Source organism: Canis lupus, chromosome 6, assembly GCF_048164855.1.
Source record: "Canis lupus baileyi chromosome 6, mCanLup2.hap1, whole genome shotgun sequence".
Lineage (NCBI taxonomy): Eukaryota > Metazoa > Chordata > Mammalia > Carnivora > Canidae > Canis > Canis lupus.
The window spans coordinates 25,727,543-25,753,057 of NC_132843.1; the positions used below are offsets into that span (position 1 = coordinate 25,727,543).

The window sequence follows — 25,515 nt, forward strand, 5'->3', positions numbered from 1 at the left end:
AAATCTTTCCTACCTGGATCTGAATGCATGAAGTAACACCAAGTTAGGAAAATTGAAGAAATTTATCAGTTAATCAAAGCAATGTAATAATAAACCATTGCTTTGCTGTACTTTCTCAGACTGTGTGTCTCAGAGTTACATGATACAAGCTCATCTTATTAACCCAAGCCATAAAATTTTGATAGCAACATTGCTAACAGAGAAAAAAATTTTAAATGGGGCTATTTGTCCGTCTTCTTCCTCAGTCCCAAGCCTCTTCTCTAATTTTAACTGTTTAATTTCTGAACATTTTCAGAAGAAAGGTGCTCTAAATGTATTCAGCTTAGCACATATACCTGCAATATTCTGGTTTCTGACATGGTAGAGAATGGACAGTTCTCAAAATTAAGATTCTCATTCAATATATGACAACTATTACTCAATATTGCTGTTTTACACGAAAGGAAATGCTTCCTAAAAAATGCATGTGTAAGTTTTCCATTAATTGAGTCCTTAATAACTCGATTATACTAAGCAAATATTTTACATGAATTTTACCCTTTGATCCCCCCAACAACCCCAGGAATAGATTACCATCATCACTATTGTCATCTCTGTTCAAAAGATGAGGAAACTAAGCTTCAGAGAGGTGGTAATATTTGTCAAACGAGTAAAGAGGACTCAGGTGGCAATGTTTTCAGAGTCTATCCCCTTAATATCTATAATTTATAGCCTCTTCTGCTTATCAGCATCAAAGAGAGAGAGAGAGAGAGAGAAAGAGAGAAGAGAGAGAGAGAGACTCATCCATAAAGACTTGGAATATTAACCTCACAGCATAGGTTAATATCCTGAAATGTTTATAATGTTTCCCAGTGTGAGGTTCTTCGTAAGTTTAAGATGCTCTAACGAGTTTGAGGCAACCATTCTGAATACAAGGGGCAGTCAAACTCTCTGTATCTTGACTTGGGTTACAGAGTTCCACAAGAAACACATCAGACTGTATAGTAAAAATGCAGAGCTCCACCTGGAGGAAATTAACAACAGCCTGTTCAGCAGAATTGATGGCAAAAGTGATGAGCATTGCAACAGTATTGTAATACTTAACAGCTGGGAACTAAATGCATAGGACTTCAGCTTTTATTTTTTTTTAATTTTTATTTATTTATGATAGTCACAGAGAGAGAGAGGCAGAGACACAGGCAGAGGGAGAAGCAGGCTCCATGCACCGGGAGGCCGACATGGGACTCGATCCAGGGTCTCCAGGACCACGCCCTGGGCCAAAGGCAGGCGCCAAACCGCTGCGCCACCCAGGGATCCCAGGACTTCAGCTTTTAATAGAAAGAACAAGGAGTATGAGTAGCATATTTCTAAGGGAATCAGAATTCCAATTATTGAAGGAAATCCACCAGTAGGGGAGTCATTCTCAGCTTAAGATGCAAGCTTTAACCGGTGAGCTGAAACAGAGATATCACATGACACTGGTCAATCATAAACATTAGCAAGCATTTTTTAAAGCAAAGCAAAATGGCTAAAGCCAAAAGCTTAACCCACCAAAATCATGTCATATTGTCCTAAGTTCCCTAGCAAAAACAAAACAAAAACAAACAGAAACTAAATTAATGTTACTAAATACCAGTAATTTGGAAAAGTAGGAGGCAGTGCTAAATTTCATAAATAATAGTGAAAGGGAATATAAGGGAAGGGAAAAGAAATGTGTGGGAAATATCAGAAAGGGAGACAGAACATAAAGACTCCTAACTCTGGGAAATGAACTAGGGGTGGTGGAAGGGGAGGAGGGCGGGGGGTGGGGGTGAGTGGGTGACAGGCACTGAGGGGGACACTTGATGGGATGAGCACTGGGTGTTATTCTGTATGTTGGTAAATTGAACACCAATAAAAAATTATTTTATTAAAAAAAATTACTCTTCAGCTTGCTGCCTAGGTATAGTGTGCTCCATTGATACTGAGCATCAGAGCAAATAAAATTGGTCTAATCACACTATTTTTAAAATTACTGTTGCCTTAACTTTATAAAATGAATTTAGAGAATAGCAATAATATTTTTATTTTACTGTAATAATAACATTAAAAACATGTTTGTTGCTGAATACCATGCAGTACACTTTATGGAAGAATTTGCCCTTGGGGCCAAACTTTTGATATTTTCTCTTGAGATTCTGGGAAAAAATAAATTAGAAATAATCTCCTAGTGAAATTTGTTTATCTCATTATATTTAGTATTGTGATATTTATTATTGTGCTATTCTATCACAAATCACCTGCAATATACATAACGGGATAATACAACTATAGAAAATGTATCTTTAAAAACTAATAAAATTTAACTATAATTGAATAAAGCCTATAAATCTAAATGCTATTAAAGAGCTCATATTTCCTGATTCATAAACAGCACACCCTAGTCCAGAGAAACCTCTATCTGGGGAATGGAAGTCTTGGTTCACTGTAACATCTCTTAGTCATCAAGGGCTACTGTGCCTTTATCTACTTTACACACTGTGTATCTTGAATACATTTGGAAGGAGAGAATTAGGACTATAAAAATCTGCAAATGGTATAACATCTTGCTCAGAAATTTTTTAAGATATATTACAAAACTGAAATGTCTAGCCAATGGTTTGCCCTTATACTTACATGGGTTCTCTTTTACCCATTTCTCACATGAGAAAAGATAAGCAGGAAGCATCGTTGTACTTTGACAGGAGTAATTATTAATTTGCAAAGGTGCATATGGAAACTGTCTTTCAAAGATGAAGACGTTTTTAACCTAACGTTTACTTATTCAACAAACACCTACTGAATGCATAGACAGTATAATTATCCCTGAATACTGCTAGATATGGTTCTACACCACTAAAGTGCCTGGATACATCAAATTATTGGAATCACTTATTGGTAATTATTTGATTAATTCCAAAGTGATTCTGAAAAATGCTTTCATCCAGGCTCTATATAAATACTCTTAGGTAAATAGCACATGCATGGTAATAATCAATAAGACAAAAAGCCAGACATTTAGCCTGCCTATATCAAATCTGCATTCACTCTGGACCTCAACAATTTTCGCTTCAAAATCCTAGCTACTGTTTCTGAAAGATTTGGTGCTCTGTTGTATCTGTTTGACCTCTAGACATCTGCTATATGACCAATTGAATTCCTGTACCTTAATAATGTCTCCAATATGAAAACCAAGATGCTGCTACATCTTTTTTTTTTTTTTTTTTTGCTACATTTATATTTCAACCCCAAAGTTACCACTTCTCCCTGACAGGATTCTCAGGTTTTATATGAGTTCCTAAGAATCCCGTACTACTGCTTGATCTGCTGTGATTCTGATACTATTCCCATTTGGTATTTTCAGTTCATAGCACTTTCCATGTGTCCTTTTCCTTCTTTCTTTTCTGAGCATTTTCTTCTTGGATCATTCATCAGCTCCCCTTGCTTTTTTTCACTTAGTTGAGGGGGATGGCCTGCCCCAATCTGGAATATCTAGTGTTGAGTTTTTATTATTTATTATATTATTTTTCACAACTGGAGGAATTTGATTTCTAATTTTTAAAAAAGCAACTGAGTATAACACGGAAAATTCAGATCATCCTTACATTTATTTGGGGCTTACTACAGTTTTTATTTTGCATTACAGATGATGGAAAAACCACAGTTTTTTCTACCACTAGGGTCTAGTGCTGATTTTTCAATAGGATTAATGTTGGTAGATAAAACACAGCATGGCCAGTTCAATATGAATTCCAGATAAACATGCAATACTGGGACAAATTTATATTAAAAATTATTATTTATCTGAAATTCAAATATAACTGGACATCCTGTGTCTTATTCATTAAATCTGGCAATCTCACAGGATACATTCATCTAAAATGAATGAAAATATGAATTAGAGCCTGAAAATTATTTAACTTTATTTTTTAAAGATTCGTTTATTTATGAGAGAGAGTGTGTGGAGGGGGTGGGGGGTGGGGGAAGCAGAGGGAGAAGGAGAGAGAAATTTTAGCAGACTCCACACTGAGCATGGAGCCCAAAGCAGGGCTCCAGGTGGGGCTTGATTCACAACCCAGATCATGACCTGAGCCAAAACCAAGAAGGGTGGGATGCTTAACTGACTGCCACACCCAGGGCCCCATAATTTTAAATTTGAAACAAACTGCTTATTGGGAAAATCTAAGAATAAAGTGAGAGGTACAGTAGGCAGAAGTGATCATTGGAAAGTATGCAGGCAATCTGAAATCACAGTCCCTATTTAAAGCAGTGTTCTCCAACTTTTTAGACCAAAGTACAAGCATAAATATGTTTCCCATCATAAACTAGCACATACACACATTTCTATTTCCTATTTCTGATCACTTCTATTTCCTTTTATTTCATTTTTTGAAAGTGTCCACAACCCACTAAATTGACTTGCTAACTTGCTAATGGGTTGTGATACGTCATAAAAAAAAAAAAAAGAAAGAAAAGAAAATTGGTCCAAAGTAGAAGAGTGCAGTCTGTCAATCCAAAGATTTTTGTTGTGGTGTTGAGAGGAGATGCTGGGTATGTGGTCAAATTTAAAATGAAGGCTGGCAACTCCAAAGAGGGTTTAAAGCAGGCAGGGATATTTTTAGACAGTTCGGGCCAAATTGTAGATAGCTCAAAGCAATCTGAAGACATGAAGCAAATGCAACGAATGTAATATAAGAGGAAGGAATGGTGCAAACAGCACAGTGGCAGACACAGCATCCTCCAGGGACAGGGAGATAGATGCTAGAATGGATGGCAAAAGGCAAAAATTCAGTTTCAGGGATGCCTGGGTGGCTCAGTGGTCAAACATCCACCTTTGGCTCAGGTCATGATCCCAGAGTCCTGGAATTGAGTCCTGCCTCAGGCTCCCTGCAGAGAGCCTATGCCTCTGCCTATGTCTCTGCCTCTCTCTATGTGTCTCTCATAAATAAATAAATAAAATCTTAAAAAAAAAAAAAGATTGTTTCAGACAGAAGCACAGAAATGCACCCCATGATGGAATCCGAGGAGGTAAGCAGAGAGGTAACAGTATTCCAGGGCAAGGCAGATGAATGGAGCCCTACACCATTATACTTCAGTAAATCAAGGCCTAGGCAAACAAGATATAGCATGTGAGTTAATTTAATATTAATTAATGAACTTTTCCTGGAAACAGTTTTTGCTTCACTGATTACAGTTCAAACTTAGCTGTATGGCTTTGCAAAAAAGAACTTTATTCTCCTCTGCCTTATCTCTGCTATAATGATGCACATCTCTAATTTGGAGCTGTATTTTACAATAATTAAAATAGTCATCAATTGAGCAAATGAGACAACATCAAGAGAGATAATAAAATCAACTGGCAATACATTGCCAAAGTTGTGGATGCTATTTTTGTCACTTCTTATGTTAGAATATTTGCCTGTTAAGGAACAGATTGTCATAACAGAGAATTCTTATATTAGATGAAAAAAATGAGCAGATGGGCAGTGAAAAGTTTTTCTTCATGCATGTTTCCTAATAGTAAAATAAAGAGAATCCCTAAATATTGCATGTAAATAAAATGACTCAGCAAAGCAAATGCTTATACAATTACTTGCAGCATGACACGCTACATTAAAATACACAATTACACACATGGAAAGTGTGGAGAATTTGCTTCCTCTCTTGACTTCTTCTGAAGAGCATATATACTATGATATTTTAGTGTTTTTACTGGGGGCATAGGGGGAAGACCAGTTACAATTCGACCTTCTTGGTCTGGAATTCATCAGCACATTCAAGCTCTCCTTGGCTCTGACTATAACCCACCCTCTCTGTTAAAGTTTACTTTGAGCACATGCTGCTAGTCAGTGGGGACACAGTGCTTCTTTTGAAACAAGTACCTAAGAATACCAAAGTAGGCAATAATTAGGCATCTTAGGGGAAATGGGAGAAGTTGCAGAAGTTTAGACTTCACTACTTAGGGAGTCCAGTGAGTTACACAACCCTCATAGAGCTGTACAGGCAAGGCGCAGAGTCAGGAGATGCTAACCATGTGCCACAGGTGCAGAAATCATTGTCTGAATTCTTGAATTGCTCAACAACTAGCAAATAATGAAAACAATTTTTTGAGACACTAAGTAGAAAACTGGCCACATGGTTTCCTTTAGAAAATGTCTCTCAACTTGGAGTGTTCACTGTGCTGTAGAAGTGACCTGAAATAGAGAACAGGGTTGCATTCTGATTATCACAGGAAGCAGGGCTGGTGTGGCTGGAACTTAACATTCAGGCATAAGGGATGTTAAATGGCCTGGAGTATTTGAACAAAGCCAACTGCCTGCACAAAAGCCTATAGTGCCCAAATGGAAATATGGCCTTAGGTTATACAAATAATTATACAACTAATGGATACATAGGACAAAAGATACCATGTTTACATGTTCTTTTTTTAAAGATTTTATTTATTTATTCATGAGAGACAGATAGAGGCAGAGACATAGGCAGAGGAAGCAGGATCCCTGTGGGGAGTCTGATGTGGGACTCGATCCCAGGACCCCAGGATCACAACCTAAGCTGAATGAAGATGCTCAACCACTGAGCAACCCAGATGTCCCTACATGTTCTCTACTAAAGAGAAAAGGTTCCAAGATAGAAATTTCTCGGTGAAAATTCCAAATTCTTAGAAGCAGTGGCTAGGTCCATTTCTTTTGGGATTCATCTCCTTTACCATTACAGTAGCTAAGGAGCAGAGCCATGCTCAAACATGGCTGTGCTGTATGCTGACTGGGAGAGGACATTCCCGGAAAAAGAAGGGGTGGAAAGGGAGAGAAATAGAATGGATAAACAGATAAGAAATAGGCTGGTTTTGTTTTACCTATCATGAAATTAAACTGCTGTTGATAAAGCTAGTGAATAATAAGCTCAATTCTGGGAAATTCAAGAATGAAGACCTGGAAAAAGCCAAGGAAGAGCACAGATGATACAAAGAAATAAATAGATCTTTCAAAATCTAGTTAATAGGAAGCTGTTTCTAACATTTGCCACCCCAAATAACTCCACATTTTTTAAAAAACAAGTTTCCATTCACTTCAGTATAACAATGTTTGAAGCAATTACATTAAAACCTTGACATATATTATTTCTGGACCTCAAAAAATCCTTCAAATAATACATGCTCAACTCACACATATAGAAGTCACCTAATCCAGGATTTAAATCAAGTCTGGCTGACCTCAAAACCAGCACCATTTTCTACTACCTCATGCTAGTCATTCACATCCTATACCTTCTTCTTGTTATATTTTATCCCAATTAAATATCTATATAGGTGCACATATGCATATTATTGAAGAAATTCAGTAGATTTTATTTATTATACTATGACTGTACCCAGGAATACCTAGACCTCTGGATCTGACAGAGAATCACCCACTGGGAAGCAGGAATCATCCTTAGTTGTAATGCTGCACTGGCTCACTTTCACCACAAGGGTGCACTGAAGTAGCAATTTCCTAGGCTGGACATAAAGGGTTAATGGTTTCTTCAAAAGGTTAATTCCCTTTCAAGGAATGTATCTATTCACTGGGACATTATCATTTAATACAAAAATTATTAATGACACAGTTTGTGACATTAGTTGATGATTAAATGGTTTCAGGGAGCTCTTACGTCTTTTGATGATCTCCACTACCAAAAAGACAGCTTCTGAGTAAAATAGATTTGCACTATTAATCTGCCTACCTGTGATAATTCTAACTATACCTATATAAGAAATAAATCAATTTTGATGAATGGCGATACACTAGTCTTCTGCTTCAGAATGGTTGTTTAATAACTCTAATTGCCATGCCATTGATTTTTTTTTTCCTTCTGAGGTGTTCTCCACATCTAACTTATTAGGCTGAATATTATTTTTAGTTATCAGAAACAATGGGGCTGCTCTAACATAAAAGTGGATCTAATATGATATGTACCATGTTCAATTCAATGGCTGTTTTCAATATTTAGAAATCACCTCTGTAAAACCTATATATGTGTATAAGGGTAGAATATGTGGGTATAAGTGTGTGTCTGATAAAAATAAGCTACTGTATGGAAAAGTAAGTAAAGTATTTACAACCTGTCTCAAAGACAGAAGCATTATTTAATGGAGCATCAAAGTCTGTCCTGAAAAGCAAATGAGAAACTCTTGTGCTAAATGACTTTTTTACCTTATTGAGAACCTCCAAAGTTGCATAAATCTGGAGCTGTGTTTAGTGTAAACATGGATTGTACAGTGCCCATCTTTATGGCCATGGGATACACTACTAATCTTATTTCATTATTTCTAGTTATAGTAACATCTTTATACTATTTAGTTGGTATTTAAAAGGCAAGGACTTCAACAAGTACTTATCCAGTACCTCCACTGAGACTCGCCTTCTGCTAAATGTACTTACACCGTGGTATGAGAAACATACATGGTTTCTCATGGTTTCCCCCCATCATTAGGAACTGTGTGATCTTTTAAACATCTACTCTAGTCATAAAATACAAAAACAAATAAAAGGAACCTCACAAAAATAGCATAAAATATCTATAATTGAGTAACATTTTGTACTCATAATCTCTCAAGGATAAACTAATTTAAAAACACTTCTAAATCACTGTATTATTGTATAACATTATCACTGAATTCAACATTAAAGAGTACCCACAAAAATATTTGAATTTGGAATAATTTTGAAGTTTCTTTCTATCTCTATTTGAAATCCAGAACAGTTGTTTATTTAAGACACTGTAGTTTGTAATAACAAAATAAAAAATGTCAGTTACATAAAAAAGGCAGGAACCTATATTTATTTGTTATATTAATTCATCTTCCTATTTCTTTGCATTAAGTCAAAGAAGATGGATTATACACATAATGTTAATTTCTAAGTCCCATAGAATATTTTCCTCCACACTTGTCTTCAGTAACACCCTATCCATGTGCTTAGATCTGTTGGCAGGTAAGGGAAAAATTCAAAATAATAAAAGGAAGTGAGAAGGGACAGAAGCACACGTTTTTATATTCTATTAGTAAATCATAATTGAATAGTACTTTTACTAGGAAATCATATTTAAGTTTCATAGTTTTAAATCTAATACTGCCCATCTATTTTTATCATTTATCTCTTTCCCAAAATTTTTATTTAAATCCCAGTTAGTTAACACATAGTGTAATATAAGTTTTAGGTGTAGAATTTAGAGATACCACTTACATACAACATCCAGTGTTCATACAACAGGTGCTCACCTATTTTTAAACAGCACTCTCATCTTTTAAAAAACTTTTCACTAAAAGAAATGGCACCTTCTTTTTGGAAAATATTTTCAAATAAAGTTTGTAAAGGCTTTTTATCCTTCTCTTGACAGCATGAGTTCTCAACTTCTAAATATCATACATGTTTCTAAAGCTATAATATGTAATGCCACACTGAGATTCACACAAAAATCAGGCAGCTCCTATACTACCTGGGGTGTCAGATATAGGAATGTTTATTTAGAGCATTCCACATTGCTTTTCTGTATGCTTCTTTATGGTTGAGTTAAACCCAGCTAGATATGGGAGACAGAAGCAAGTTTATAAAATGATCATACAAAATATCCATGACTGCTAGCAGCCTTATTTATTCTCCAACTTTTCTTGTCTGAGGATATTTGAAGTCCATATAAAGATATAGGGGTCAATAGTTTAACCCAAGTAAATTATATCCTAACTGTAAAATTTGAGGCACAGTGATAGGGAAGAGAAATAGATCTGGAAAGCAAAGCCTCCCTGGCACTAATCGCAGAACTACATAGATAGATATGTTTCAACAGTGAGATTTAGCAAATCCTATTAAACATTGTCTCAGACTATAGGACCATAAGACAGGCAACACTGATGTTCACATGATCATTTATGTTTCAACAAAGATGCAGGAGAAAAAAAACATAAACAAACAAATGAGATATATAGCAATCATCAGGTTCCAGACAAGAATACATGCAACTGAAGTACAGCTGCATGTGTTGTGCTGCAGCTTAAAAATCACATTATAGGGCAGCCCCGGTGGCACAGTGGTTTAGCGCCGCCTGCAGCCCAGGGAATGATCCTGGAGACCCTGGATTGAGTCCCACGTCGGGCTCTCTGCATGGAGCCTGCTTCTCCCTCTGCCTGTGTCTCTGCCTCTCTTTCTCTCTCTCTCTGTCTCTATGAATAAATAAATAAAATCTTTTTAAAAAATCACATTATAACTAAGAAGCTGCTCATTCATAAAATGGTTCAGATTACTGCAAAAATTTTACAAAAAAGTAAAATAGTGAAGATCTGCTGACACGTGGTGGTATTTTCTGGGCTCTCTCCTTTGATTGCTCTTTTAAATTCCTGGAAATATGAACTACAATGACTACAGATCCTTTACATTATTGTTCTTATCATCATCATAATGATTATTTATAGAAGAATTCTCTAGATAATAATGGAGCCAAAATGTTCTATCTCTATGCTATGCTTACCAACGAATCTGCCTTATGACAGACAGCAGGATACATTCCCTGTGTTTGCACATTTCTGGTGCCAGCTAATTTACTCACTTTGGTTAGTATCTCCATTGTGTCGCCAGCACATAATGGCCTCATACACACTATTACTATTGGTGTTAGTCCTTCAGAGTTGTTGTGGGTTTTTTTTTAAACTTTATTTATTTATTTTAGAAAGAAAGAGAATGAGTGTGGGTGGGGGGTGGTTAGAGAATCCTGAACCTACTCCCCACTGAGCACGGAGCCTGATGAGGGGCTGGTTCTCCTTATTGCATGACCTGAGCCAAAATCAAGAATCAGATACTCAACCAACTGAGCTGCCTAAGTGCCCCTCCAGTTTTTTTTTTTCCAGTGTTATTCCTTCAGAGTTTAAAGAAAACTGAAATGTAACCCCCTCGTTTCATACCTAAGTAAATTGTAGCCTAAGCCAAAAAGAACTTTATTTGGAACTCTTGAATTTTAGCGTAGTGTACTTTTTTTCACACCACAATGGCTTCAAATTTTGCGGATTAGTCTCATTATAAATTGACAAGAATTCTAGAAATTTTTACATAACAAATCAGTAGAAACTAAATATCCTATTTAGCAGTGGAAACACTAACCCAATAGGTATTTATAAAAAGAGAACAAAAATTATGCTAACTTAAGCCTTAAGATTAAGCACTTAATCTTAAAATGTATCTTTTTAATTTTCAGAGTAGGAATGCAGACACTCTACACGATATATTGTTTTTCTACAATACATCCCTAGAAAGGGATGTTCAATTCATACTGAAAACACATTCTTTAAAGAGAGCTAGTTTTTAAATTTTTCAAAAAGTTTATCTGAAATTAATTTATTCAAAATTATTTTTTTTGGAAAAAAGCAAAGAAAATGAATAGAATTCTCATAAACTTCATCAAGTAAGAGATCTTCTAAACATGGAAACTGGCCTGCTTTTATGCTTCCATTCTGCCCAGTGAAACCTCAGAGAAAACTTACACTATGGACTTCCAGGGATGTGACATCTAGAGTTTGACATAAAAAAAAATATGCATGAAAAGTTATTACTATTCCTATCTCCCAACAAGAGGCATCAGGGTGGGCAGAGGAAATTATATCCATAACTGCAACCTGGGCAATGACAGAGCTATGTTAATTGCTTAATATATGTCTTTCTACTTAGAACATGAGTAGTGATTAGATAAAGGAAAAATAATAATATTCCAAAGTTTACCATATTCCAAGTGCTTTATGTATATGAACTCATTTATTTCACCACACCATGCATATCATTATCTCCCTCTAAACAGGAGGAGAAAAAAAGTAAATAATTTGCCAAAACTGACACAGATAGGAAGTGCTAGATTTGAAATCTGAAACTGAGCTTGTCTGGCTTCTAGCCTATTTTCTTTTAGCTCTAGCATATGTTCTCCACTCTGAATTAAATGAATGTAATTATTGGCAGCGATGTATGTGAATAGTACATGTAGGTTTAGTGTATCACACTACAAGTTGTGTGTGTGTGTGTGTGTGTACATATACACATTTATATGCAGACTGTTCTCTATTGAAAACACGGACTTTTCCCCTTAGCTCCTGGATTTCCACCATTACTCTTATTTTACATGTAGACATGTAAACATGTAGAGGAAAAAAGTCTTGAAACTTAATCCTCTAATCAGACCCTAACTTCTGTTACTCGAAGGGCAGCTGTGCTTAGCCTATGATAAAATATAGGTGATAAAAGACAACTGGAGAAGAGTGACGCATTCCCAAAAGTGGAGTTCAGGTAGAATTTGAGAAGTACCAGAAGACAACATTTTGCAATAATTTCTTATAATGTTGCATCATCAATTTTGGAGTTACCATCCAAATTGCTAAGTACTCTTGTATTCAATATTCGGTACAAATCGATATTTTATATTCAAATATAAGTGATATTTGAATGAACTATGGCTCACACCTCTCCACTCAGTTAATGTAGATAATCAAAAGTTGACTAAACTCAAATATACCAAAGGAAACAAATTCAGTGCAGCAATAATAGTTCACATATACACAAGAGCAATTGTATAAAAAAAATAAAAGACCTAAAAGACACTAGAATTCCCCAAAGACTGAACAAAACAATTATGATAGCCTTTACATATTCCTAAAATGTGTCATTTTATGTGGATTTTTAAAGAGTTCATCAGTAGTAGAATACATACCCTCCAATTTTATCTATGGTCAGATCAGATTGCAATAATAGTTAAGTTGTATAATGCCTAGATATTTCAAGGAATGACATACTGCAGATAGGTAAAAACAAAGAGCATTCAAAAGTTAATCCAATATTAAAGGACCACCATTTCCTGCAGAGTGAAAACATAGAAAGATTTGCAAAAAAAGGCAAAGTAAATAAAATGACCACTAAGTCTATCAATAATATTAAAACAATATGAAACACTTTAATGATTAGTTGTATAAGTATGGTTTCTTGGCCATGTAGGAAAAGGGAGAAAAAGGTCAATAAATATAATCATGCATGCACTATAACTAATGTTAGAAGTAGGAAAAAAATCTTAAACTTCATGGGAACCATTATAATTGCAATAGGTATAAAGCTAATTCTACCAATGACTAGCCAATTCTAGCATTAGTGTTGAGAACTAAACACTGACCCAGCAGTCTAGGGCCCTGATACCACTAAACCATTCCATTTCAAATTGCATTTGGTCTTATGCTCCATTTAGTTGAACATCTCTATGAAATGCTAACATTAGACTTAATCTATTGTAGAGTGATATGTACAGTTCTGCTGGCATTGCAGCAGTTTTTTTTCTATGATATATTATTACTCAATAAAATGGAAAATCTTCTTTATTAGGATTCAATTATGAGGTACCAGAAGGCAAAAGATTATGCCAAAAAGAATCTTAATGATATTAGAAAAAGGTGAAAGTACTTTAGATGTGTAAATTAATAATAAACTTGGGAAAGGATCTTTAAATAGGATGTTCTCAAGAGGCAATGAAGGATGTTTCAGGGCTGCTTATATGTCCAAAGTTGGTATTCCCACCCCAAAATGCAGAAAATGTCTTCACAACGTTAATGCAAAATGAGATATGTTGGAAACATGTTTACCAATTTTTTTGGAAGTGTCTGGCATGCATAATGGCAATGGATCACATTCCCTACATTTCACCTAAGAAAATAGGGTGACAGAGTTGGGTCTGTGTCATGTTTCCATTTTAATTAAAGGTCTCTAGTAAATGTATTCCAAAGATTCAATCATTTTGAATTGCTTTTGGCACCTAAATAGATTTGGCTGCCACACTACTACTGACAATGAAGCCACTTTTTTGTTCATTTGTTTCTTTTCATTTCACAGCTGAACTTCTGCATTCCTACCTTATAAAGTTCTTTCTATCAAGTTCAGGCAGCTATTTCATGAAAATGCATTATCATAAGAGTATACAGTTAGTGAAATTAGTAGATCAATGTATATATTTTTCTTGTTAATATCCAAAGATACAACCCTAGCTTAGGAGACAAGCAAAGTGAGTATGTTCAGTAATATTAGTCTACATAAAAATATCTTAAGAAGCTAGGCCATTGTCATTAGTTATGATAAGAATGTCTCCTAGGATATGTAAGTCAAAAGAAAGTTTATGTGGCAGAATTATGTAAGGAAACTTACAATAGTGCCTGCCCACAAACCATGCAATTTGGAAACAGCCAAGAAACAAAACCATAGAGAAGGAGAGATAAATACAACATGTATTAGGGGTTATTATGCAACTACAAAGATTCAATATGACCCTGGAAATATAGCAAAAAATAGTTATGGAAAAGAAGCTATTTCTTATGCTCAGTAGCTAATTTTCAAACATATGTACCTGTATTTGAAACTTTGAGCATTTCACACATTTTTCTGTATCTGAAAAAAAAATGGATCCAGACTGATATTGTATATCAATATAGCTGAAAACAGTCAATAAAAAGGTAGCCAAAAGCAAAGTTCAATAAGAATTCTAAAAAAGGATATTATTCTGTTTGCTGATAAAACACGTCTGATGTATACTTTGCTCATATTGGAAAAGAATAATTTACTGTTCAATTTTCCTAGAAAGGATGAAATATCTATAAGATGATTTCATAAAATGTTTGATTAAATAAAAGCTAGATTAAAGTGTCTAGGTCAAACTGTAAATATAATTAGAAACTTTAGAGATAATATATAACTCCATTTTGAGAATATATATATTTTTCAATATCTGAAAGTTAATGAAATCTGTTTTCCACATAATTTACAATAACAACATTGTATATTTTCACTCTAAAATGTTCAAGGGCATTGGATCTATGAAAACAACACATATATTTTAATTCTCTATTCTGGAAAACTAAGAAATGCATACACTTCAGGACAAATGTATTTAATATAAGGTGACACAGGAAAAGTACATCAAATTTCCTTATCCATGTGAACTTAAGATTAAATAGGAAATACCTGAACATACTAATATGATTTGAAGGGGAAGGAATATTAAGATTATAGTGGTAGTACGAAAGTTCATATATCCAGTCCATAATTCATATATTATGATTTGAATATATACTGAATATATAACATAAATACATCTCCCCATTTTTGGGCATTTGACTGTGACTACCACCTTTTATGTATATTTAAACAAAACAAAATGAGAGTGCTAGAGGCAGATTTAAATTATATGCAACAGACTTAGTGAATATATGACCAAAACAGAATCAGCAATAATAATAGTTTAAATGTTGGGCATGACCATGATATGGTCTAACTTATACTAGAGATAGAATATTTATAAATATTTAACCCAATTTCAACAAACATACATAATATCAAATTTCAAAATGCATGCCTTTCTCTTTTTTTTTTTTTAACTTACTGCTTTGTAAGTTCTCTTTTGTCCAGCATGTTTCCGAATTTGTTCTCCATTTGGCCCTGTTTCCACATGCATCGAATAGATAATGTCAAAGAAATCTTCAACCACAGCTACCCGCCGTAAAGACAGCTTCTCATCTACCCCTACGCCATCCTGGAAACAAACCCCCCCAAAAAAAGACAAAATTAATAAAGAAATGTGTATTTAACACATAAAGTTAACACACAGAGTGAATTAAACAAAAACATTTTTGATAAATTGAACCAAATCATCCAGATAGGAAACTTTAAAAAATTGTGAGTGAATGCTGCACCATTTCATACATTACTTACATATAGAACCTTAAGAAACATGAAAAAAGATATTTGGCATAGTGATCATGCTTACCCACCCACCATGACTTATTTGTAGACATCAGTATAACTTTATTAAATTACTCCAAAATATATTTTAAAGCTTAGGAATTTTTATTACAACAATTTCATTCTAGATATTCATTCATCCAATCAATATTTATTGAATTTCTGGGTACTGGTAGCTGTTATTAGAAAAGGAAAAGAAATTATGTGGAATCTCTATCCTTAAATACCATATAATCTAAGAAAGAAAATGCATCTACTATTCTGTCAGATTGGACTGGGGGACAATAATTGTTCAAGGTTAAAAATAGGAATCACAGAAATTATCTTGGTGTGAACTTTGGATCCTCCACTCAGAAATCGTATGTTTTGTGCAAATCATTGAAACTTCCCTAAATTCTAGTCTTTTCAAATTTTAGTTTTCTCAGTTGGAAAACAGAAATAGTAGAGTCTACTTCCCAGAATTGTAAGAATTAAATGCAATAACATAGGTAAAGGATGTGACCTAACAGTTGACATACAGTGAACACTTGGCAAATGGTAACTCTTGTCATTGTGACAATCATGATAAAAATATAGCAACATACTACAGGAGTTCAAAGAATAAAGATATCACCTCTGGCTGAAGTAGCTTCTTGAAAGAAATAGAATTTGATGTGAATGGGAATACACACATGGTATAAGCCATAGTGGTGGTGGTGGGAAGTGGAGCAAAGAGCCAAAAGCTCCAAGAGATGACAGAAAATAAGAAATTTATAAGAAAAAGATAAGAAATTAGGAATTAGGCCAAAAAAATAAAGAAATTTAATCTTACATGAAAGGGTTTCCGGTTTGCTAACACAGACATGCACGCATGTGCATGTACACACAATGTTCTTATTTGGACCCTAAGGCATAACCTGAAGTAACATGACATAGTCATTAATGTTGATACACAGCATAAGAGGATGATTAATCTGAGCAAAATCATTATGAAATGAGTCAAACAGCAAAAGCCTCTTTGAACAGAAGTCCCAGAAGACTGAGCTCACTACAAAACTCAAAATAAGTTATATAGTACTTTTTCTTAGTTTGGTTTTGTTTTTTGTCTGATTCATAATAAGTCTCAGAAGTAGCAGTGTTAGGCACCTGGGTGGCTCAATGGTTGAGTATCTGCCTTTGGCTTGGGTCATGGTCCTCGAGTCCTGGGATTGAGTCCCACATTGGACTCTGCAGGGAGCCTGCTTCTCCCTCTGCCTATGTTTCTGCTTCTCTCTGTGTCTCTCTCATGAATAAATAAATAAATAAATAAAATCTTTATTAAAAAAAAAAAAGAAGTAGCACTGTCTGAGGCAACATATTCATATATATGTATATATATACAAACACATATATATATTTAAATAACTCCATATATATTCAAATAACAATATATTTCATAACTACATATATATTCAAATAACTATATATTAAAATAAATATATATATTCAAATATTATGAGTTGTATGTAAGGTCAAACTGCACAGTATCTCATCTCTGTTAAATCTGAAGCACTCTTTCACAATTACCTATGATGCATGTGATTTGTTATTAGATTATAGACCTTTCTCACTTCTCTCCTTTAACATTTTGAGGCATCTCTTCTGTACTGCATCTCATTGATAACCCCTTATTGCCTTGTAATGCAAGACCAATATGTAGCCAAAGTACAGAGAAACTGCATGAAGCATGGCTGTGACTAGCCTGAAAAACTATCTAGTTTAGTGTAGAGTTCTTGGGAAGCACCATTTGAGATGCCTATCACTCAATCACCCCGGCCTACCCCCCACTCCTCAGAGAACATCTACTGTTCTTAGGCTAGAAATCCAAATTCTAACTCTGTCTACTAGCAAATCAACACAAAATTTTGTCTTCTTTTCTCCCACTCATAAAATTTGTAGTTTCCTCTCAGTTTGCTGGGTAACCAGAAATATTGTAATTTTGTATAGTTAATAAACTATGAGTGATGTAGGAATCACAGACTATTCATTCCTTCAGCAAGTATCCCAGAAAGACCAAATATTGCCAAGACCAAAGTCTACTGTGTTGAGGTTACCAAGGTCAGCTGACTTCTCAAAAGAAACATTGGAGGTCAGAAGGCAATAGTACAATATAAAGTGTTGAACATAAAAAAAATAAACTGCTAAAACAGAATTCTATATCCAGAAAAACTACTTTTCCAAAATTAAAGTGGGTTAAAGACATTCTTAAATAAACAAAACAGAGAATTCAATGCTTATAAACAAGAGAAATTTATGCTCTCCTAGTCCTAGAGGCCAGAAATCGAAATTCAAAGATGTTGGCAGAGCTGCACTCTCTGAAAGCTCTAGGGGTGAATCCATTCTTGGCCTCTTCCAGTTCCTGTGATTGTTAGCATTCCATAGCTTGAGGCCATTTCACACTGCCTTCTCCTCTTTGGTGTAGCTTTCCTCTGTGTGTTTCTCTTATAATGACTCATTTTATCTGAGAGCAGTTACAGCCTAACCAGATAATCCACGGTAATCTCTTCACTCAATATCTTTAATTTAATTACATCTATACAAAGACTCTTTTTCTAAACAAGGTAACAGTTACAAATTCCAGGGATTAGAACTTGAAATCTTTTTTTTTTTTTTTTTTTTTGAGAGAGAGAGAGAAAGGTGCACACAAATGGGGGGTGAGGGGTGGGGAGGTGAAGGTAAGGGGGAGACACAGAGAGAGAATCTTAAGCAGGCTCTGCACCCAGCATAGAGCCCAAGCAGGGCTCAATCTCGTAATCCTGAGATCATGACCTGAGCTGAAATCAAGAGTTAGACACTTAACTAATCATGTGCTCCAGAACTTAAAATTGTTAGATGGCCGTATTTAACTACACGAAGTATGAATTAGAGTTCAAAAGATACAAGTTGTGCTCTGGGAACATATATTGGAAATGTTTCATTATCAGTGGTTAATAGTCCATTTTCTTTCAGGAAATCATAAATTCAGTGTTAATCAAGATAAGATTGAAATCATATATTTTCGGGAAGGGAAATAATGTTAGCCTTCTGTCATGTGGCCCTGCTTACTTGCAATTGTGACTAAGCTCAATTCACATCCATACTCTTATTAAAACTCAAAAAAGCCTTCAGGGGTTGGGCCTATAACAAGGTCAAACTGTATTGACCACAAAGTATTTGTGGGAATTGTACTTCCCACAAAGTATTTGTGGGAAGAAAACAAGGAGTAATAAAGCCCTTTAGGAAATAGAAGAAATGTATTCAAAGAGCTTGGAGCTTAGCATACTTCAAATACTATGGGGCACCCAGGTGGCTTAACTGGTTAAGTGTCTGCCTTCAGCTTAGGTCATGATCTCAGGGTTCTGAGATCTGTCAGCATCAGGCTCCCTGCTCAGCAGTCTGCTTCTCCTTCTCCCTCCTAACTCCTCACTGCTTATGCCTCTCTCTCTCTCTTCTCTTTCTCTCTCAAAAAAAAAAAAAAAAAAAAACAAAACCTTTAAAAACCTTTAAAAATCATACTTCAAATATCATAAAAAGAAAGACATTCACAAACAGACACATGATAGTTAAATGCCAAAGATAAAATCTCAAAAACAACAAGAGATAAATAACTCATCAACTATTGAGGAAACCCCAGTAACCATTCAATGCTGTAGACATGCCTCATAATAAATAGTAAAAGAAAAATTTTCCAGAATAAAAGTAAGTGGTAAGTGACATCAAGCAGTAATTCAAATCCAGATGTAAATACTAAGAGCTGGGCAACCCGGGTGGCTCAGCAGTTTAGCGCCGACTTCAGCCCAGGGTATAATCCTGGAGACCCAGGATCGAGTCCCACATCAGGCTCCCTGCATGGAGCCTGTTTCTCCCTCCTCCTGTGTCTCTGCCAATCTCTCTCTCTGTGTCTCTCATGAATAAATAAATAAAATCTTAAAAAAAAAATACTAAGAGCTTCAGTAAAGGAAGTAAACATAAAAAAAATAAATAATAAAAAATAGAAACATGCCAAATATAATTACCTATTCTTTTTTTAAAGGTAATAATTGAGTCATTTTTATTTATTTTTTTCTTTATTAACCTACAATCTTTCCTCAGTTACCAAAAATAGTCAACTATGTGTTGCAAGAGGGGAGCCAGGTCCATATCATTAAGACAAAATATATAACAGGCACATTGCCATAAGGGAAAAAATACAGACAGCACAACTTATATCTTCTTACTATCACTGATAATAAGATTAATTTAACAGTTCCAAATGTGTGTGTCTCATTTTTGTGAACCAACACCTTAAAGAATTTTCAAATGTTATCTTTAAATTTCCATAATCATCTCTTGAGATGAGAACACTAATACTCAGAAGTTATGCAACCTTCCCAAAGACTCGTAGTAATTACAAAAGCTGAGTAACATACAGTTTTTGTGAAAAAAAGAAAATATTATTTACCCTAAGAATACACTTGGACATATCCTACACAGATATACCTGCTGGTTATTTTACAAGGATTCCACAAAAGCCTTTTAACCCATAGTAGAGCTGAAATAATCTACGGTTGCAATTAAACATAGCAAGATATGTAATTACAATACTAGAGGACAAGAAAGATTAAAGGTTATCTAAATGTTCACCTTGAATACTGATGCTTTGTTAACTGCTTGATTTAAAAGGCAAATGATTAAAATAATATGTAAATAATTGTATTACTGGTATAATAACATACATAAATGTAACATATTTGACAACTAAAGCACAAAAGAGTCAGTAACAGAGCTATACTGGAGTCTAGAATAAAGAAATAACAATAATAAATCAAATCCATATGTAGAAAGAGAATCAAAAAAGTTAATAAGGTTAACATTAAAAGCTCTATAACTATAGATTTTCCTACTTCCTTCTCTTAACTCTTTGAAATACATAACAGTGTATGAATAATTATGACATTATAATATTGGGAGATTATTGATATATCTATATATTACATGCATAAATCATAGAATTAAAAAGTGAGAAAATTGAGCTCTTTAGGAGTAAAGTTTCTATATTGGATTATAACTAAATCAGTATATATCTAAAGTAGATTCTGATAAGTTAAAATGTATATTGTAATTCCTAAAGTAACCCCCCAATTAAAAAATATATTATCTAAAATCATTAAAGGAATTACTATTTTACAAGGGAAAATATGTACTTAATATAGAAAGGAGCCAACAAAGGATAAATAAAGGAAAAGAGACATGAGACATAGAGGTAATAAAGCAAAGTCACCAATATAAATCCAATTACATCAATATCATTAAATATGAATGGACTAAGGAATCTAAACAAAAAGAATTAATTATAAATAAGATCCTAGTATATGTTAGCTAAAGGAGACACAATTTCAGTTCAAAGATGCAGATAGAGAGTGCCTGGGTGGCTCAGTCAGCTAAGCATCTGACTCTTAGTTTTGGCTCAGGTCATGATCTCAGGGTTGTGAGATGGGTAGAGTCTGCTTAAGATTTTCTCTCTCTCCACCCCTCTCCCCACTCACACTCTCTAAATACATAAATCAATCAATCAAATCTTTTATTTTTTAAAGACGCAGATAGGATGAAGATGAAAAGCTACATTATGCAATTAAGAACAACAACAACAAAAAGAGCTGGAATAGCTATATCAGAATTAGAGGACAGAGTTTAAACCAAAAACAAATGTTACTAACAACATAGAGGAACATTTTATAATAATAAAAAGGTCAATTCCAAGTAGGGTATGCATGCACATGCATTGAATTAGCAAAAACTGAAAGAAGTAACCGGAGAAATTAACAATAATAGTTAGAGACGTCAAAGCTCTATTTTCAAAAATAGAATAATAAGGGAGAATGTAACCAAGGAAAAGAAGACTGAACAACAGTATAAAAAATAGACAAACATAGAACAACCCACACAACAGAAACAGAATATTCTCCATAATAGACCATATCTCAGCATAAAAGTAGTCTCAATAAAATGTAAGGGATTGAAATATGCTTTATATGTTTTCTGATCAATATGGAACTAAATTACAAATCAATGACTGAAGGAAAATAGGAAAATCTACAAAGATGAAGAAATGAAACAACACACTTCTCAAAGCCAATGAGTCAGAGAAGTCAAAAGAAAAATTAAAATATACGTTGAGATAAATAGAAACAAAAACACAAGATCCCGAAAACAGTTCTTCAAAGGAATTTATAACTGCGTGTATTTTAAAAAATAAGATCTTTTTACCTTATAGAACTAGAAAAAGGGTAAACCAAGCAGAAGGAAGGAAATATTTTTAATGAGGAAAAATAAATTAAATAGAGAATAGAAAACAATGGACAAAATCAGCAAGACCAAAGTGCAAGTTTGAAAAAATTTTAAAGACAAAACTTTAGCTGTATTGACCAAGATTAAAAGAGAGAAGACATAAATTGCTAAAACCAGAAAGAATGAAAGAAGGAACAGCACTCCTGATCTTAAAAAAAAAAAGGATTATAAAAAAGAGTATAAACAATTGTATGATAAGTAACTATATAAAATGAATAATTTCTAGAAAGATACAAATTATTAAAATTGAAAAAAGTGAAGAAAATTTTTAAAGATTTTATTTATTTATTCATGAGAGACACAGAGAAAGAGGCATAGGCAGAAGGAGAAGCAGGCTCCCTGTGGGGAGCTAGATGTGGGACTCAATCCCAGAATCCCAGGATCACACCCTGAGCTAAAGGCAGATGCTTAACTATTGAGCCACCCAGGTACCCCAAAAAAGTAGAAAATTTGAATAGGTCTTTCACAAGTGAAAGAGACAAAATTAGTAACTAAAAAAAAATTCTTACAAAGAAAAGCTTGGGCCTAATGGGTTTCATTGGACCAAACATTCAAGAAGGAAGGCCAATTTATCACTAAATTTCACCCCCCCCCCAAAAAAGAGAGAGAGACAGAGAGACATTTCCCAAATCATTCTATAAAGCCAGACTTACCCTTATACCAAAGTCAAATGTATTACAAGAAAGGAAAACTATGGACCAATATATTTTATGAATATAGATGTAAAAAACTCCAACAAAATCTTGGCAAACCAAATCTAATAATATATATATATGCACATATACATATATATACATATGTATACATATATATAAACTATTACATATATATAAATTATTACATACCATAACCAAATAGGATAATCCTAGGAATACAAGGTTGATTAAATATATGAAAACTAATTAATGTGATACACAAGATTAAAGAATAATAGGCAAGGGATCCTTGGGTGGCGCAGCGGTTTGGCGCCTGCCTTTGGCCCAGGGCGTGACCCTGGAGACCCGGGATCGAATCCCACGTCGGGCTCCCGGTGCATGGAGCCTGCTTCTCCCTCTGCCTGTGTCTCTGCCTCTCTCTCTCTCTCTCTCTCTGTGACTATCATAAATAAATAAAAATTTAAAAAATTTAAAAAAAAGAATAATAGGCAAAAAGCATATAATCACCTCACTAGTTACAGAAAAAGCATTTGACAAAAGCTAACATACTTTCCTAAGAAAAGGCCTTAGTGAATTAGAAATAGAAAGGAATTTTCTCAATATGATAAAGTACATCTACAAAAGCCCCACAACTAATATCTTACTTAATGATGAAAGACTTAATGCCTTCCCCCTGAGGACAGGAGTAAAACAAGAATGTCTGCTCTAGACACTTCTTTTTAGCATTTTACTGAAAGTACTAGTCAGGGGAATCAGACAAAAAAAAGGGGGGCGGAGAAAGAAAAAGAAAAAAGAAAAAGAAAGGAAAGAAAAGAAAAGAAAAAAGAAAAGGAAGAAAGAAAGAAGAAAGTAAGGAAGAAAGAGGGAAAAAAGAGCATCTAGATTGAAAAGGAGGAAGAAAACCTCTCTTTTTCTATGACATAACCTTGTATGTAGAAAATTCTATGAAAGCCACCAAATAACTATTACTCTAAGTGAGCTCAGCAAAATTAAGGTTTAAAATCAATAACAAAAAACAATTGTATTTCTTTTAATTAGCAATAAAAAATTCAAAGATGAATTTAGAAAAATAATTTGATTTACAATGGCATCTAAAAATTCACATACGGGGTTGCCTGTGTGGCTCAGTCAGTTAAGAGTCTATTGATTTTGTCTCAGGTCATGATCTTAGGGTCATTTCAGGCTTCATGCTGGGCATGGAGCCTGCTTAAGACTCTCTCTCTCTCTCCCCCTCTTCCTCTGCCCCTTTTTACCCTGCTCATGCATTTTCTGTCTCTCATAAATACATAAACAAACAAACAAGCAAACTAGACTACAAGGTATACATTTAGGTATAAAGTTAACAAAAAAAAGTACAAGACTTGTATGTGAAATCTACAAAATGTTGTAAAAAAATGTTTAATGATCTAAATAAATGGAGAGACATCCTATGTTCTCAGACCAGAGGCTTAATATTGTTAAGACAGTAATATTCTAAAAACTTATTTACAAAATCAATATAATCCCTATTTAAAAGCTCTAGCTAGCTTTTTTTTGCAGACATAAACAAATTAAAATTCAACATGTATATGCAAGATACTGAACATAGCCAAAATAATCATTTAAAAGAAGAAATGTGGAGATCTCTTTATTTAAAAACTTACTATAAATCTTACATAATAGCATGGTACTGGGCATAAGAATAGATAGATCAATGAATAGAATTGAGATTCCAGAGATAAATCCTTATGCTTATTTTCCATTCATTTTCAACATGAGTGTCTTGTTGACAATGCAGTGGGGAAAAAATAGTCTTTTCAACAAATGGTACTGGGACAACTGTATACCCACATGCAAAAGAAAGAAGTAGAATCCTTACCTCACCCTATACATAAAAATTAAGTCAAAATGCATCATAGATCTAAATGTAGAAGCTATAACTTAAAATTATTAAAAGAAACATATAGGAGTAAATGTTTTTAACGTTGAGTAAGGCAAGGTCCTCTCAGTTATAAAACCCAAAGTAAAAGCAACAAAAGACAAATAAGTAGAATGACATTAAAATTAAATTTTTTCATGCTGAAAATGACACCTTCCAAAAAAAATGAAATGACAACCCACAGAAATGGATGAAAACACTTGAAAAATCACATATCTGATAGGGTGTTAATATCTAAAATTTATAAAGAGCACATTCAACTCAATAGCTTTCCCAAAGGACACACCCATGAAAAGGTGCCCAACATCACTAACCATCAGGTAAATGCAAATCAAAACCACAATGAGATATCACTTCATACCAGTTAGAATGGCTATATCAAAGGGACAAGATATTACAAGTGTTGGTAAGCATAAGGAAAAAAGGGAGCCCTTCCTTACACGCGACTGGTGGGAATGTAACCTGTGCAGAACTATGAAAAACAGTACAGCAATTCCTCAAAACATTAAAAATAGAACTACTATATGATCTTTATTGCACTTCTGGACTTATCCAAAGAAAGCAAAAACACTAACTCTAAAAGATACGTGCACCTCCATTTTCATTGCAGCATTATTTACAATAGCTAAGACATGAAAGCAACCTAAGTATCTGTTGATGAATGAATGAATAAAGAAACTGTGGTCATGTATATATATATGCCACATATTGTGCTACCACATAATTGTGGCATTATGCACGTGCATGCATGCATGTGCGTGTGCGCACACACACACACACACACAGGCAGGAATATTATTCAGTCACAAAAAGGAAGGAAATTCTGTAATTTGCAGTAGCG

At 34.3% G+C, this 25,515-nt stretch overlaps 1 protein-coding gene across 12 annotated transcripts in view; it reads right to left on the minus strand.

The window, feature by feature from the left end:
- The window catches only part of NOL4 (nucleolar protein 4), a 521,978-nt gene that overhangs the window by 275,332 nt on the left and 221,131 nt on the right, over nucleotides 1-25,515 (minus strand). For 10 of the 12 annotated variants that reach the window (XM_072829191.1, XM_072829192.1, XM_072829188.1 and 7 more), the window contains one exon: nucleotides 15,418-15,567. In XM_072829191.1, the coding sequence (XP_072685292.1) occupies nucleotides 15,418-15,489 (72 nt within the window). In that variant the 5' untranslated portion in view covers nucleotides 15,490-15,567. Of the gene's footprint in view, nucleotides 1-14,385; nucleotides 14,449-15,417; nucleotides 15,568-25,515 lie in introns of those variants that run through there. The other 2 variants (XM_072829204.1, XM_072829198.1) reach the window with 2 other exon arrangements.